The sequence below is a fragment of the Mytilus galloprovincialis genome, chromosome 4 (assembly GCF_965363235.1).
Source record: "Mytilus galloprovincialis chromosome 4, xbMytGall1.hap1.1, whole genome shotgun sequence".
In the NCBI taxonomy this organism is placed as follows: Eukaryota; Metazoa; Mollusca; class Bivalvia; order Mytilida; family Mytilidae; genus Mytilus; species Mytilus galloprovincialis.
The window spans coordinates 82,609,959-82,627,380 of NC_134841.1; the positions used below are offsets into that span (position 1 = coordinate 82,609,959).

General features: G+C 31.5%; 1 protein-coding gene across 1 annotated transcript; it reads right to left on the minus strand.

The window, feature by feature from the left end:
* Window positions 1-4,893: 4,893 nt before the first annotated feature.
* LOC143073150 (lipase maturation factor 1-like) lies at window positions 4,894-16,676 on the minus strand. Its single transcript, XM_076248482.1, has 10 exons — window positions 16,416-16,676; window positions 15,567-15,876; window positions 15,066-15,076; window positions 14,283-14,431; window positions 13,881-13,946; window positions 13,137-13,304; window positions 10,172-10,352; window positions 9,020-9,173; window positions 8,142-8,435; window positions 4,894-7,276 (listed from the first exon to the last, which is right to left on the minus strand). The coding sequence occupies exons 1-10, from the start codon at window positions 16,618-16,620 to the stop codon at window positions 7,087-7,089; spliced, it is 1,728 nt and encodes a 575-aa protein (XP_076104597.1). The 5' UTR covers window positions 16,621-16,676; the 3' UTR covers window positions 4,894-7,086.
* Window positions 16,677-17,422: the final 746 nt, after the last annotated feature.

Here is a 17,422-nt window from a genome sequence, read left to right on the forward strand (position 1 = left end):
ATTAAACTAAAGAATGCAGAAGGGAAATTCCTTATCCAGACTTCTGTCATTCAAAAATCGTATGGATAAGACGAGAGATCAGAAAGGGCAGTTGCTTGGCTTTTGGTATCGCTTATCGACCTTCGTCTGTTCCCATCATAGATCATCTCCTCTGAAACTACTAGACCAAATTTAACCAAATTTATCACAATCATCATGATTATATGGGTATCTAGTAAAAAGCATGTTCTTCGATGGTCTTCGATGACTCCGCCTGCCAACCAGCATGACAAACCTGACTAGAATAGATCATATATAGTGATAAAATGATGTGTATAGAATAGAACATAGTGATAAAATGTGTATAAAATAGAACATATTGATAACAAATGTATATAATAGAACATAGTGATAAAATGTCTATAAAACATGAAAATAGAACATAATTATTAAATTTTATAATAGAACATAGTAATAAAATTAAGAAATAATTCATCTATGGCTTCCATGAATTATTTCGATTCGACTAATAGGACAAATACGATCATTAAAAAAACTGAAGCGAGGGTGGGTATGCTGTGTGTGTGGCTGTTCTTTTTTACTCCCTGTTAGATAAAGCTCAAACATTCTAATAAATCTGTAGTTTGCATGGATTATTTCGTGAACAACCGCTAGAAACAAATTTGTTTCATTCTTTTAATTCTCAAAACCAACAATTGCCATTTTAATTTACAATAGACAATAGACAATATTTTATTGGCACAAACGCATTTACAATAAATGGTAATGACCGAATGCATAAACAATTTGCTATACATGGTAGTAAAATACAAACAATTATATATATATATATATATGTGAATAAACGATTAATAAAGGTATAATGAAAATCTATTACAATAGATTACTTCTTGCATTTAAACAATTTGTTACGAAAGAGGAAGATAATTTTAGTGCCGTATAAGGTGTATTATTAAGTATAAGATCTATTTTATTTTTATCGCACAATGTGGATATACTTTTTCCTGTAATTTTGAACATTTTTAATACAAAAGTCTCTCTAATACTGTTTCTTACATGTTTTTCTCGTAAGCTAACGCTCAGGATAAAATTCGAATATCACGGCCAAGGCCATGTGTAAATTTCCAACAATCTATGGCTTCCATGAATTATTTCTTAAGTTTTAAATGATAAGATTTTATACAACTGTAACGGTAATTTCTTTAAGAAAAAACTGCAGTCCAATGGAAGAGTCCAGATGTCTAGTTGTTTCTGATTAAATGGAAGAATCTCCATACCATATAATATACAGACATGGAATGACGTAGCTCTGGTAAATTGTGTGTGATGTTTGTGAATAGAGGTCATTTCAATCGTGAAAACCAGTATCCATCAAGGAGCACTGGCTCGTTCTGGCGATGCATTACAGCAGAATGCATTGAGTTTGTAGGTAAAGGTAGAATCTTGCTTGTTGGCTGAACCGTAAAGTCATTATTAGGTTATTTATACTACTCTTCTTTCGGAGTTGTCTAGTCCTTCAGACAGATAAGAATGGTTATCTTTCGGACTAGCCTGCTCTAGTCTTTTGTAGACGAAAGCGGTCTGGTGCAAATATTGAATTTCAATCCTGGTATCTATGATGTGTTTTATTTAGTGTGAGAATATGTATTGCGTCCAAAATTTTTATGTGATCTACCAAATCAAATGGCTATCCTCAGAAATTTGGGACAACGGTTCAATTGTGGATTGTTCTATTTCGGCACCAGCAGCATTGATAATGAAACTAGATTTTTGTGAAACCAAATTGAAGTGTCGACTGTTTGAAATTCTCAGTCAGCGATGGTAGTATCCTACATTCAAATAGTTTTGAAACTGCTGTTTTAACGACAACTCCCTGATAGTTGTCCATTATCATTGATTTACTTTTTAGCTTACCTGGCCCACAAGGCAAGTAAGCTTTTCTCATCACTTGGCGTCCGTCGTCGTCATCGTCCGACGTCGTCCATTAACTTTTAAAAAGATCTTCTCCTTTGAAAATTCTGGACCAAATTAAACCAAACTTGGCCTAAAACATTCTTAGTGTATCAAGTTTGAAAAAATGTATCTGATAACCCCGCCAATCAACCAAGATGGCCGCCATGGCTAAAATTGAACATGGGGATAAAATGCAGTTTTTAGGATATATATCTCTGAAACTAACGCATTTAGAGCAAATCTGACACTGACTTAAAATGTTCATTAGGTCAAGATCTATCTACCCTGGAATTTTCAGACGCATCAGACAACCCTGTGTTGGGTTGCTGCCTCTGAATTGGAAATTTTAAGGAAGTTTTGTAGTTTTTTGGTTATTATCTTTAATATTATAATAGATAGAGATAAACAGCAAACAGCTAAATTGTTCAGCAAAGTAAGATCTGCAAATAGACAAGCATGACCAAAATTGTTAATTGACCCCTTCAGGAGTTATTGCCCTTTAAAGTCAGGTTTTTACAATTTTTCGTAAATTTTTGTAATCTTTTACAAAAATAGTTTCCTCTGAAACTACTGGGCCAAATTACTATAGCTAGAGATAACTGTAAACAGAAAGAGTGTTTAGTAAAGTAAGATCTTCAAATAAGTAAGCATGACCAAAATTGTCAATTGAGCCCATAAAAACACAAAAATAGAGAATAATTTTGTCATGAATTCTATTATTGTCTTTGATATTGTAGTGTGTCCTAAGTTTGTTAAATATGCACTGCAGCACATATACCCAGGTGAGCGACACAGGCTCTCAAGAGCCTCTTGTTTAAGTACAGTTATAATATTGCATCAAGACTTGATGTGAGAAACTCGGTGTAAGCCAAGGCTCCATGTTGCAGGTCGTAATTTGACCAATAATGTTTTACTTTTATAAATTGTGACTTGGATGGAGAGTTGTCTCATTGGCACTCATACCTCATCTTCTTATATTTATTAAATGTATCAGGATATGCATAATCAAGTTGCATAAAGCAGTCGGTGAGAAATTGTACGACTTTTACTAGAGATTTTTTAAAATGTTTAGCAGCAAGAGTTAATGTATCTGTCGGCTAGTAGGAATGGTATCACATATATTTTGAATACTACATTTAGGTACTAGTATATTATTTTTTTCTGTTCACAAGTTTTCCGACATTGCTGAGTTCTAAAAATTCTGAGTCAAATGCATGGTTGTTATAGACAGCAAGGTCCTCAAATTATTTTGAGAAGTTGTTTGTTTGGTCAATGACAGAGTACTGGTGTCCTCAATTTTCCATTATGCATATCGCATTCTTATTTCTATTACCTCTATTTCGTCGAATGAGCCTATTGTATTTTTCATTACTTGCATAGTCCATTACTTATTTATAAATTGAGCCTTGTCTACGTATTGTTCCCTCCTTCGTTGTCTTCTGTGTTAAATTATCATTAGTATGGTCATAATTTATGAAATTAAATGGAACTGAGATCTATTATAGTAATTCCTATTATGACATCTACTTCTTTCTGTTTGGGGCTCTGTGTTTCTGTTGTATTCTACCGGTCGCGGATGGTGAGTTTCTCAGCCCCTCTATATGTGATGGTGAGGCAAAGTGGTATATAGGGTAGTAAAATCAAAACTTTGAACAGATTCGAAATCACCAATACAAGCATGCAATTTATCAACATTTTTTTTTCGACACCCCAATAGTAATTAATTACACCATTTCAAAGGCCTTATCTGAACAATTTATAACCAGATTTTTTTTTATTGTACCAAGTGTATTAGTAGGTAGAATAGTAGTGGAACCGTTGGGCAATTACTTGAAGACAACATTCATCTATAATTCAGAAGATAGACTTGTAGGTAGTTGAAACTGGAGTCAGTTGGAATGTTATTATGAATGATTCATATTAACATTCCAGCTGACTCCCGTCACTCCAGTTTCAACTATCTACTAGCTTCCAAATTCAATCTGGTTGTCCTTGCATGTATTACATTATTACAATGAATAATTAAGCATCCAACATCATTAATATATGGAATCATTCTTCCTATAGAACGCCCACTATTTGTGAATACCTTTGATTGTCTTAGTTGTTATGGTCATTAAACAATACACATCTTGTTATTTCAATTTTGTTACTAGAGAGATCCATAAAGCTTTTTGTTATACTAGAACACACCCGTGGTATCGCGGGTCCGTAACTGAATTAAAGTATATAACTATGCGCAAGCCTTATTTTAGTATTAGTATTGTTATCTGATAAAGTCATGCCGATTATAAGATACACAGTTTTCTCTGCTATCAAATCTTTCTGTTTGAACCGGTGGAACTGGAACTTATCAATTATTGGTAATATTAATTATTTAGAAAAAAATGCTCCTGGAATGGAGTATTTTTTAATCAACAGCATTGTCCTATATGAGTTATAAATAAAGTTGAATTCTTTGATTCGCTGTTTTACGTCATGCTCGCTAACAAATTGAAAACTGTACCTATACGCCTTATTTTTAGTCACAGATTTTTAGTATTCATATTGTTATCTTAGAAAGTCTTACTGATTAAAAACTACAATAGGTACAATAGGTAACAATTTGACAATTTAGTAGTGTCAACCCTGTGATTATGACCCGTGTATATAGCATATTAATCCTGAATACACCGTTTGGTGGTGCGCCTGTCAAATGCGGAACGTACAGATAAGGTAATAGGTAACAGGTGAATATACTATTGGTATCGGTATCGGACTCGGCCCGGAACTTCTTAATTATTGGCAATATTAATTACGTGGAAAACAAAAGGGCCTGGAGTGGATTAATTTTTAATCTACACCTTTGTACTATATTAGTTATATATAAAGTTGAATTCTTTGATTCGTCGTTTTTACGTGATGACGGCTGACAAATTGGACCTCGTTATTTTAGTATTATAGATGTGCATGTACATGTTACAGACATCAACTGTATTCCATTTTTGTTACTGTTCTAAAGTTCTCTATCACATACACCATACTGATTACTAATTTAAACAAAACATTTGACCAATAAACTTTTGTTGGACCCCTAATTGATCCAAGAGCAGTCAAGGTTACGAAACATTCGCTAGATCATTTATATCTACTTTGGAAAGTTGACTAACAAAACAAGAATTCAACAGTTGTTTTCCATTCTTTTCATTTGTTGATATGGTCAATCACTTGATTTTGTCAGGCCCTTTTAGAATTTACATTGAAGTTTTGTATTTTTGTTAAATTTTTTTATGGATTAGAGAACAAAGAATCTGTAGAAACTAATTAAGTTGAATATGAAAATATTTACTTTAAACAGAAGACTTGTAAAAGAAATTGCTCAACAGCAGTATTTATTTTTGAAGTAAGTTCTTTCATTGCGCAAAGACAAGATAACTAGTATTAACCCCCAATAATGTTAAACAATCCCAAGCGCAGTCTGATGATGAGAGAAGAATATTAACAAAAGACTAAAATGCCAATAAAAACATATTTTTAAAAGAATTTTCTCAATAGATGTTGGATAAAGTTTTCCTAAGTTTTCTTTACTGACATACAGCTGTATATCTCACTTGATTGAAAAGCATTTCTTGAAAGCTGGCGTAATCAGTTAAACATATGGAATTTATCATTTTAATTCTAATACATGTTGGAATGCAACAAGACATTTTAAAACATAAATTCCACAATACAATAGGTCTACATCATGCAATAGTCAATAGGGTGTTTTATCTAAAGATTGAAAAATATAAAATAGATGATTTAATATTAAAATAGAAATACGTATGAAGAACTGTTCACACAAATTTTACAAATAAATAGTCACTGTTTTAATTGCATATCAATAGTTGACAACAACTGCTGCTTCAACACGTATTAAAGTATGTGTGCATAAATGTAAATATAGTCACTGTAGGTTATTTGGGGTTCCCATTTATCAAAACTTAGAAAAGTCCCTAAATTTAAACAATTCTGGTTTCCAATTTCAAACTTAATTGTCAAAATAGTCTAAACATTTTATCATTAAATCAGTAATGCATAGAAAATGTTGGTATATTTAAAATGAAAAACATCCCCCTTTTAAATAACTTTTAACACATTATAAAATTAACCACTACATAATTTCAAACCCTTCTCCCTGGTATTCATACTAATATAAAATGCATTATAATTATACTTATTCTTATCAATGAGATTCAGTCTGAAAAAACTGTTGTAACAATAAAATATATTGAAACTATCTGACACATTTAAAAAAAAATATCTTTTGAATTTTTGCAAAAAACAATTGACTTTCCCAACTTTTGTGTCAACCAAAAGTTAAAGGAGCTGCCCTATTTATCCTGATATATATATATATACTTCTGATATATTCCATATGTTGTAAACAAAGAACTGAGATCAATTAAAACATTCATCACCTGGTTTACTGTACATATCTAACAGACAGCTTTAAACTAATACAAACAAATAGAATCATTTTCATAACAGTGTGGACAAGACCCCTTCTTGGAATGCTCAGGATATCTATTGACTGTGTAAGATTAGGTGAATGTTTGTCTGTAACGGCCACTTGTCATATCATACATGTTATAGACATTACACTGTGGAGTCGCCAAAGGTTCTAAACGTATATATCAAATAATATATATAACTAGTGAAGGACTTAACCTTGTGTGTTGATTAAAATTTTGAATATTGAAACTTTCATTTTTTCATCTTGTGCATCTGCATCTACTTAACTCTTTTCTTCTATTCAAATCCCCCTTGGAAGACCTCTGACAGACTGAGTGTGTCTAAATACACTGTTATCAATAGCTAATGACAAACAAGTTAAGAATAAGTATTGCTGTTGTTCACACTGTGAAAATGGTTCTATTATTTGTCAAAAAAAATACCTAAAGCAATAATTTCATGTGACGCCAAAAAATAAAAACACTAATTTATAAAATAAAAAATAATATTTGACAAAAAAATCTTTAAATGTATTACATGTTTATCTAAATTAAACACCTAACATAAAATAAACATGTTTATTCATTCAGGCTTCAATAACTCCAATGAAAAAAGAAATGAACCCCTATTAAGTTTGTTTTTTTCATATTTTCTCAGTTATCAATGCTTTCTCATCTTTCTTATTCTTGGCATGGTGTAATCCATTTGTTTCATAAAATCTTTGACAGAATCTAATGATATAGGAGGTAGATAACTTCCAACTTTTGTCCTTTTCCACCATTTTCCAGCTTTTGCCTCTTTGCTGTAAATTTTGGTATATCTATATCTGTAATGTTCTGCTCTGATAAATCTGAAAAAGAGTAAATAATATTAGAAGTTGATGAATTTTAAAACCTTTATCTTGTAGTAAATAAAGGATTCTTGCAAAACAAAAATGTAGAATACTGAATTATAAATAAATATAATAAAACAAAAATGTTTGCAGTCACATAATTAGCTATTGCAAGTACCCAACCTTTTCCATTATTCTAACCTGATTTTTCCTTCTTCATCCATGGTTAATTGGAAATGATGGTAAGATATGGTGAACAACACATCATGACTAACAATACACTTAATCGCTATTTATTCCATTCTGGATATCCATTCTAAAATTACACAACTTATTCATCCAGTTGAAGCTACATGTATCTGGGACCCTGTTTAAACAATGCACCATGCATGATACTTTTAATGAGACCTGTTTAAACTGCCGTAAATACTTCAAACAAAATATTCTTTTACTTCAATTTTAATTTCGAAAAAGTGGATCATACTCTATCAAAGTTTCTAAATGGTCGCTTTCTGAAGTTTTTCCTTCCTCAGCTCACTACAGATGACCTCTATTTTCAGCAGCATGACCCAAACAGGAAGTTGTGTAAATGACTGTTTTTCCCGGATTGGACTAAATAGCGATAATGTGTATGCCTCTGAGTATTAAAGTTTTCTGTCAAATAGTTTCATAGAAAGTTAGTTGCATTTACAAAGTGTAATGTTATCATACTAAACTTTTGTAAAATTGTCTAGAGAATACCATGACAAATAACCCTACCAAGTATACAATTTAGCTCTCTGTCAAACAGTCTTTGAGTATTGATGTGTTTCATATCGACAGACAGATAACAAAGATTATTACAATTAGTTTTTATAAGACATTACCCTGCTGTAAATCTTACCTAGGAGGTGACTTTCCTTCAAAAGGATTATTTTGTATCAATGATGTAGCATCTTCATCATTTGCTAGAAGTTTGACACCTAGATGAATTAACCATGGATTTCTCTGATAATTCTGAAATGCTGCAAACCACATGAGCCAGTCCAGACGATAATGGTAAGGTGATATTAAACATGGTGCCCTTGTTACATTTCCAGGTTTACATTTAAATTCATACTCCTCCCATTTAGCTGTAGAACCATGAGGATCCCCATAAGTTCCTTCAAATATAACTTCTGTTCTTTCTTTTGTTACACTGTCAACATAAAATAACAACTGGTCTATATATACTTGTTTAACCAATACTTTTGCATTGACAAATTCAAAATTGATTTGAATTTGTTATATTACTTTGTTTATATATGATATCCCAAAGTTAAAAAAATGTAGATATTAAAACAATTTTCCCAAACAATATATTAACATTTCTCATTTCAACCTCCTTCAAAAATAATCCTAATAAATAAATTTATTCAAAAAGGCTTCATATGTATACTCCATAAATCAAAATAAACTAATTTAAGTCCCAAAGGGATAAACATATACTCCAAATATAAATCAAAGTAAATAAATTTACCTCCCAAAGGCTCGATATATATACTCCACAAAAATAAATCGAAACAAATTTAACTCCCAAAGGTTCCATACATATACTCCACAAAAATAAATCAAAATAAATTTACCTCCCAAGACCATATGAATACTCCAAAAATATAAATCAAAATAAATTTACCTCCCAAGACCATATGAATACATTAAAAGTAAATCAAAACAAATGAATTACCTCCCAAAGGCTCAATAAGTTTCCTTTAAAAAATAAATCAGAACAAATAAATGTACCTGCCAAAGGCTCCGTATGTATTGACTAATCTAAGAGGATCAAATGAAGTATTCATAGCCTGCCTCTGTGATAGAAGATTCTGTACTACTGGTATGCTCAGATAGGCTATTAAACCAGCTAAAGTCAAATTAAATACTCGCCTCATGTAACAACCTGAAACAAATAACAACAGTGATAAATGAATATTCACAAAAATGGAAATGTAAATGCATGTGTATGATAACATAATCATTTTTAGTCATTTATATGCTGCTTTATTTTATCATTTTTCATACATATTTTATCTGATTGTTTATAGCAGAGGCAGATTTAGAGTGTTTTTCAGGGGCCCCGCCCCCCTTTTGTTGGAAAAAATTTATATAGGGATTCACTGGAGCATGACTGGATCTGCCACTGTATTAGGGGGGGGGGGGGTGTCTTTATAGTATCCTCAAATTTTTACTAATCAAAGTTTTCACTTCTAATAAACTGATTGGTTGACTGCTGGGTGCCAAAATTTCTATAATATTACTGATAATACAAGAATGCTTAGTATGTGTAACAATCTGAAAAGGATTACCCCAAAAAGGCAATGGTACAAATGATTTTGTTTCACTACAGACAATGCACATATTATGCTTGAATAGAGCTAGATCTTGATAAAACTAAATTCATTATCGGCTCATTATAATGTGTTTTGACTAATACTGAAAACAATTACGAAACAAAACAATTTCGCAAATAATGCTTATATTGTTAAAGAAATCCATATGCAATTATACATTTATTCTTCTTATCTCAGACTAGGTCATAAAATGTAATATTCAGTTGATCTTATATAGAATAGGGTAAAATATATGTAGTATGATTACCAATGAGACAACTAGCCAACAAATTCCAAACATTGTGAATTTTAACAATTATGGGTCATCATACAGTTTTCTAAACTATTCAAATCCCAGTAACCTATAGAAGGCTGCTGCCAGATCACTATTCCTATGACTATGTCAAGTTTTTGGCGACAGAACTTGCAGGCTAACAAAAAATCAGAAACAACAGACATGCAAAACCTAGGCTCTTGACTTTGGATAGGCAATAAAGAACATGTCATGTTCAATATGTTTACATATGCCAACCCTCTAGTTCTGTTGCTGTGTTTGATACAAACTTACCAAGTCTTGGTGGTTGTTTGGAATGTTTTATTTCATTCTCTACTTCTCTAACTTTCCATTTTACACCATTCCTACTGTTGCTGAACAACCATGAACAACTAGCATCATCAAAACAAGCCAAGCTAGGAACTATTGTCAGCCAGTTCAGGAAGCTTAAATTACCACTTATAATCAAGACAACCTGAAAGCAAGCATTACATATACAGTACGCCCAGAGAGTTTGTAATCGCGAACTCTAATCACCGATTTCCGAGTGTAGCGGTGTGACACCGTGAATCACGGATTATACTCCCAATTTCCTCCAAAGATTCTCTCCCAACACCGTGTGGCTGTTAATTGGTTTATTGCCCATCGGATGTACTGAAAATTAATGACGCGTGACAACATAATCGGATAAGCCAGATTTATTACCTTTGTACATTTAATCAATCTTGATTGCACCTGTGTGCTTTAAAATACGTTATTTAAATGTCCTTTCTTTGTCAGATAAAAGTGTGACATTTTCATTTAAAATAAGATAATTATTCTTGTATGTATATGCACATGTCATTGTCATATGAAATAAAACGTACAAACGTATAAAAATACGAATAAAACACTTATTTTGTATTTTCATTATAGTCCGATCAGGTCATAAATTTTTGTTTTTTTCAACAAAGACGATTTTACCACAATTAGAACCTTTTATGACCTAACTCAGTGAGCAATTTTCGGTTCATTAATTGTTCAATATTATATAATTAATATCAACTGGCTTAAAACAAAATGCCGTTTTTTACGATAATTTGTTCAATCTAAACCCAAGAGTAAATTTATCGGATCAACAAGTGAACTCTGTTACTTTCAATTTATTTTGAAATGTAAAATATTATGTTTCACTACCTCGGTAGATTACCGACTTGAAATATTTGAATTTAAAAAAGAAACTGTAAAGTGACAAATCGTTTTGTATGCAATGTGGCAGCCCTATATTCATAAATACTAAGAGACATTCCCCGCCCAGACACAACACAATCACAACCTTATTTAATTATATGAAGAAAAAAATCATGTGTTGTGTATCTGGTATGACCTGTTATTGATCTTTTATTATTTAAAATAAAATTGGATTGGCGCAATCCGTATTTTACTGCTCGTTAAAAGTATTTCAACAATTAATACTGTAGAATATTAAAATGAAATTATATCGTGTTCTACAAGAAAGAAATATGTAAAAATAAAATGTGGATCGGATTTTTACGATCGACACATTTTCACAGAGGATCTCTACCAACGCCCATCAGTAACTGAACGATATGCATCCTTTTTTCATCTACCATTAATGTATACTGTTGACTATGGACGTATAAATAATGTTCAGGTTTATGTCCTTTGTTGACTGAGAAACGTAAAAATAAATGGCTGGTGTCCGTTTATTCAGAAAAGGATTATATTTGAGATTCCGGTTAATCAATTGTAAAAGGACCTTCTAGAGCCTCAATCTTAACGCACACAAATGTCAATCATTACAAAGCAAGTTTAAACCTTGAATGAATTTTCCCACGGTTATCCAGAAAGGTCACATGAGTTTACTGTTACGTGATACTATTTCCCGCCAAATAAAAATCTCGTGGACAAAATTGATGTCACTATTTTTAGCATTCAATATTGTGAGTGAAGTCAAGTTCAAGTTCAACCACGCACTGTTGATCACTGAGATGCATATCGTCTTCCCACGGCAATTAATTGCTTTAAAAAATATTCAAAGATCACTGTTCTAAATACAACACGCAAGTTTACATTCATTGTGCGTAAATAAATATTATGCAACGACGAGTTGATGCAGCTATAGAAGTATTCCTGTTGTAGCCGAAATGTATTATTGATCCTAAAGTAATTTTTCTTAAACTGCCCTCATTTATTTAGCGTTAGTCTCCGTTTGTTGTTACACAAGTATACCTCTTTTAGTAAATTAAATATTTATTTACTGATAAAAAAACGGAAGTCAAAATAAATTATAGTTGTTTTTTAAAACTTGATTTAAATGTTCAGTGTAACTGAAAGAATTAACAACAACGCTTTGCTTTTTATTTTAATCTTTCATTTATTTCAAGCAATCAGATTTTACCTGATAATCAATAGACAGGAAATACAATTGTTTAATTACATTAGAAATCTCGCATACCTCGACTGTCGCTTGCCGGCATAGATCAGAAGGATTAGGGCAATTAATTACCTGGTGTGACACCACGTCACACCAGACTGGGAGAGATGTCGCTAATACAATAAACAAAAGGTAGCGAATTTACGCGGAAGTCGGAGAGAATACTCCCAAATTTCTCCGAGAATTTAGGGAGTGATTTCGGAGTTTCCTGGTGTCACACCAGTAAAAAACTTGGTGTTTGGAGTTTGGGATGGCTTTCGCGAAAATCGTACTGTAAACTAAGTAACATTTTTTACTGATGGTTAGATTTTATTGAGATGAAATTTTGTTTTTTGAATAAAATTTCAGAAATTTGATGCACTGGTGTAATGAGAATTTTCTTTAATTTATACAAAATCACATGCAGTTTTTTAAATGTTAAACATGTTATTTCTATCTATTTAGCAGATAAACTTTTATTCAGGTAAATTTATAATCAATGAGTGATAGATTTCTCTTAGAAGAAATTTAAAGGTCCCAGTGAATAAACTATACAGAGAACAATATCTGTTGTATTTGTTCAATTGGACAAAAGAACTGCCAAAAGTTTAAATGGACAGGTAACTATCAGGTGAATCTGTGGTAAGGTATAATTGGATTCGCAATAAAATTTAAATCAAGAAGCACATACTACTTTCAGTTATTCTGAAATGGGATCAACATTTTTTTACTGAAGAATAGATCTTTACATATATATATTTATAAACAAATATACAATAGAATAATTACACTGAGGATAGACCGACTAGAGATCACTTCTGAGCATTAAAATTAATCACAAACCTGAAACAATATCTGTATAGCTCCTCCAACCATACATAAACGACGTGGTAAAAATAGGAGAAAAGGAACAACCAACTCCACAAAATGATTTGTTAATGTCTCAAACTTGTGGAACACTTCTGGTGACTGGTGCATAAAGTAACTTATTGGGTTTGGCACTGGCTGGGTCTGGAAAGTAAAAATTACATCCCTGATATACATATAACAACCTTGCAAATGTCATCTTTTAACAACTTAAAATGATCAAAAAATTTTCAGTTCCAACCTGAAAAGTATACATTATAACTCTTAATCTTTAAGAATCTTTGTCATCTTTTTAATGATGTCAAAAGTTTAAATAAAGGTATTTCAGGTTAGGGTGAAGGTTGGCGCCTGTCAAAATGTTTAAACCCACTGCATTTGTTTGAACCTGTCTTAAGTCAGGAACCTGTTGTTCAGTGGTTGTTGTTTGTTGATTTGGTTCATAAGTGTTTCTTATTTCCTATATAGATTAGACAGTTGGTTTTCCTGTTTGAATGGTTTTGCACAAGCCATTTTTGAGTTCCTTTATAGCTTGCTGGTCGGTGTCAGGCAAGGCACTGTGTTAAAGGCCGTACTTTGACCTATTATGGTTTACAAATTTTGACTTGGATGGAGAGTTTTCTCATTGGCACTCATAACACATCCTACATTGTATATCTATTGAAAATGATTTCAAACTGTGTACCAGTTTGTGTTCATACCAAAACATCCAACAATACTAACCTCATAATGATAATTCATACAGGTTAAATCCCTCCAACATTGATCTCCCCTGATCTTTATCATACCCTGAAAGTATTCATTTATTTATTAACATCTATTTTTTTGCAGGTAAAATTGATATGGTTGATAAGTGGGAAAGTCAAATAAAAGTCATAAAGAATGAAAATAACTACTATTATCTCTCTTTAACAATTAATCAGCAGTCAGCCCTGACAATATCAACAAATTAACACATTTTTCAGTACAAAAAAGTCATGATGAATGTTCTTATCTTAGCTATATAAAGTAACTGTTTGTATATTTTGTATTCTTGGTGTACATTTATCATACAGATTTGTGTTTAAAATATCAGAATCTGATATGTATACTTTACTGTTTAGAGTGTACTAATATATACTTTACTGCTCCAATCATTATCCTGAAAATAAGCCATCTGTATGCCATCAGTACAATCCAGGATGTTGGAGTGTGTTTAGGGACTGATGCCACATTCCAAATAGGACAGAGGAAAATGGCCAAGAATCCTGTCTCTAATAGCTGAGATTCCCATCCTGGTGAAAGAAAGAACAAGATGTTGATTTTTTATTTAACATATATATAGTTCAGGACTTATATTAACTCAGTTTATTCTTTATTTATCCTGGTACAGCAATGTACATGTATGTTTTCAAAATTATCTGTTCTTCTGAAATCTTTGCCCTAGTTAAAATATTTTATATTTGGAAAGATTTGTAATGTAGTTGTTTATAACCTCAATTCATATTAGACATTCCAAAAACAAAATACACATGTATATGATGTAGATACATTTGTACATGATATCATAGTGTCAAAATCCATTCATTCTTCCAAATATGTACTTCTCTCTCCTGTCTCCAGTTAATGACATATAACCAGTGTTTAAGTTCTGTTTTCTGCTCTATGGTCGGGTTGTTGTCGCTTTGACACATTCCCAATTTCCTTTCTCAATTTTATTTAGTTGAATTGTTCTTTGTATCACATTTGATACTTTCCTAAAAAATGCAGACTAAAATATATTTTTTGTTGGATAAGATAGTGCAAGTTTACCGATTCTAAGATTTTTTCTTAAACTGACCAGAAAAACAACCATGATAAAGCTTATTTATTTTGACAAAATAGAAAGAAAACTAACTGAACTTTTGTGAAGAGGATAGCAGTACTTACCAAATCCATACCTAAAAAAAACAAAAAAACAATAAACAAATTTTCATAAAAAAAAAAAAAGAAAAATAGGGGTTTTTTTGTTGGTTATAAAATTTAAAGGAATAGGAAATAATCATGATAATAAATGTAGGCAAACAAAATAAATACAAATGTAATGTCCATTTAAGAAAAAATAACTGTTCTAAGATTTCTTTTATTCCCTTTATATAATAAATAACAATAATACAGAATATGAAAAGGGAAATAACCTAAAAAACATTCAGGACTTTAAGTATAAACATATTAAAAAGAAGATGTGGTATGATTGCCAATGAGTTAACTCTTTATAAGAGACCAAATGACACAGAAATTAACTGTACATGTAGGTCACTGTATATGGCATTCATCAATGAGCAAAGTCCATATCGCATAGTCAGCTGTAAAAGGTCTCGAAATGTACCTTTATACATGTACATGTACATGTTCATTGTACAATACCATAATAATTTTTTTTTTACTTACCATGTGCTACCAATGTTGACAATGGAATGATATAATATCCATAGTGTCACCATTATTAACCAATTTGCTCCACCATTTAATATGACAATTGATGACAAGACCAGGCCAACATAAGCAACGATGTCTAGGAACCAGTCCAAATCTGTATCAAAGTCAATCATCCAAACCAGACTTGGAATCCAAGTATATGTGTCCAAATTTATACCACCTGTTGAATTCTTTACTTTGTTGAGGAAATTATTTGCTGGAAGTAAACCTTTGTTTCCAATTAATTCCTTGTTCTGGTGTAGAGCAACAAGGAAAGCAACAACTGTAAGAAACAAAGTGTCCATCAAAATGCATAATTATTTAACTTTTATATAGAATAGAATATTTTACATATATCAAGGAAATGGCAGGACTGAGGTCTTAAATTTTTTCCATCTGCACATGTAGTCTGTACTCAGAGCAGTTTTTGAGGTGTAGTTAAAATCTAAAAGCCATTTTTGTACATTTTTCAAAGTATTGATGTCATTCGTTGTCATTATTCTTTTTAATCAGATATATACGAAAATTTGCAAGGGCACTCCTATGACTTACACCATATACATCAAAGCAGTAGCTGACAACAGAACAGGAACAAGGTTTAGCAAAAATAAAGTTCATGATTTTCAGTTCATAATTTAGTACAATGGATATTGATTTTTTATAATATGATTTGTATACTGATTTTATTTCTGCTCTTGGGGACTTAGATACCTTATAAAGAAACAAATCTAAAATTGTGCATGCTTTGATTCTCCATAGTAATGCCATAAACATTAAAATTAAGGCAAGTTTTCTTTCATATACATGTATGTTTCAACTTACAATAAATAAATCCAATATAACGCAACATGACAATTCGAGTTAACCAGTATGAACCATAACCAAAACTATCCTTTGTCATTATCTTTCGGTTGTCAAAATCATTGGTGTTCTTTTTAGTTTCTTTAACTTCATTTTCAGAGGTTGTCATGCGTTGCTTAGTAAATCTTTGTCGAATATTTTCTGACGGTTTTTGCAGCTTCTCCATCTCAAAAGACAACCCTTACATCAATGAAAACAGAAGAAAGATCCATCCACAAATAACAGTTAACAGAAATGATTAACCTTTAAAATAATAGCGTTTTTGAAAACATAGCATGTTCTGCATTGTAAAGTGTCAAAAAGTCATTTCAAAAGAATTATATATAATTTATTTGTGATGATGTGAGCATTTTAAGAAATGACGTAAAACCAAAATTGTATTAGTAGTACAAGAGGACACCAACGGTCTAAAATACATTATTGATGACATATAATACAATTAGATGTCTCTGGTCGTTTTCTTTACTTTAGGGGACCCGTATTTTAGTGCATTGATTATTTTTTGGTAAGAACTAGATGAGTATTTATTAAATGTTATGGTGAGGTTTAGGTTTAGAGCTAGTATAAGGGTTATACATGGATAATGGTAAGGTTTATATAGTTTTATGATTGGTTTAATTGGAAAGTATTAGAATATGATTTCGTTTGGTTCATAAACTTATAATTCGTTTTTTTTGCAACCAATTTGAATCAATTTTGTCAAAATAAGCAAAGAAATATCGCTGATTAATTATTCACTTGCAAGTGAATAATTCTACCTCATAAAATCCGTATTCATGTGGAATTGAATTCAACTCAATAGCTAAAGATGTGTTACTCATGCATGATTGGTTTCAGCCATTAAAAGAAAATAAATTAAAGAATGTCGACATTAAAAGTGAAACAAAGGTGAACCTGCAATTTGTTTGACAAACAAAAATCGTTCTTATACAGGTTAAAACGTTAATTAACTTAAATTTTTTTAATCT

Excerpts from the sequence above, each read along its gene's own strand:
- LOC143073150 (XM_076248482.1), bottom strand. The coding sequence starts at position 16,620 with ATGGAGAAGCTGCAAAAACCGTCAGAAAATATTCGACAAAGATTTACT. Across the intron at positions 13,305-13,880 it reads GTATGAATTATCATTATGAG|ACCCAGCCAGTGCCAAACCC; the intron begins GTTAGTATTGTT and ends TTTACTTTCCAG. Across the intron at positions 8,436-9,019 it reads ACATACGGAGCCTTTGGCAG|TGTAACAAAAGAAAGAACAG; the intron begins GTACATTTATTT and ends TTATGTTGACAG.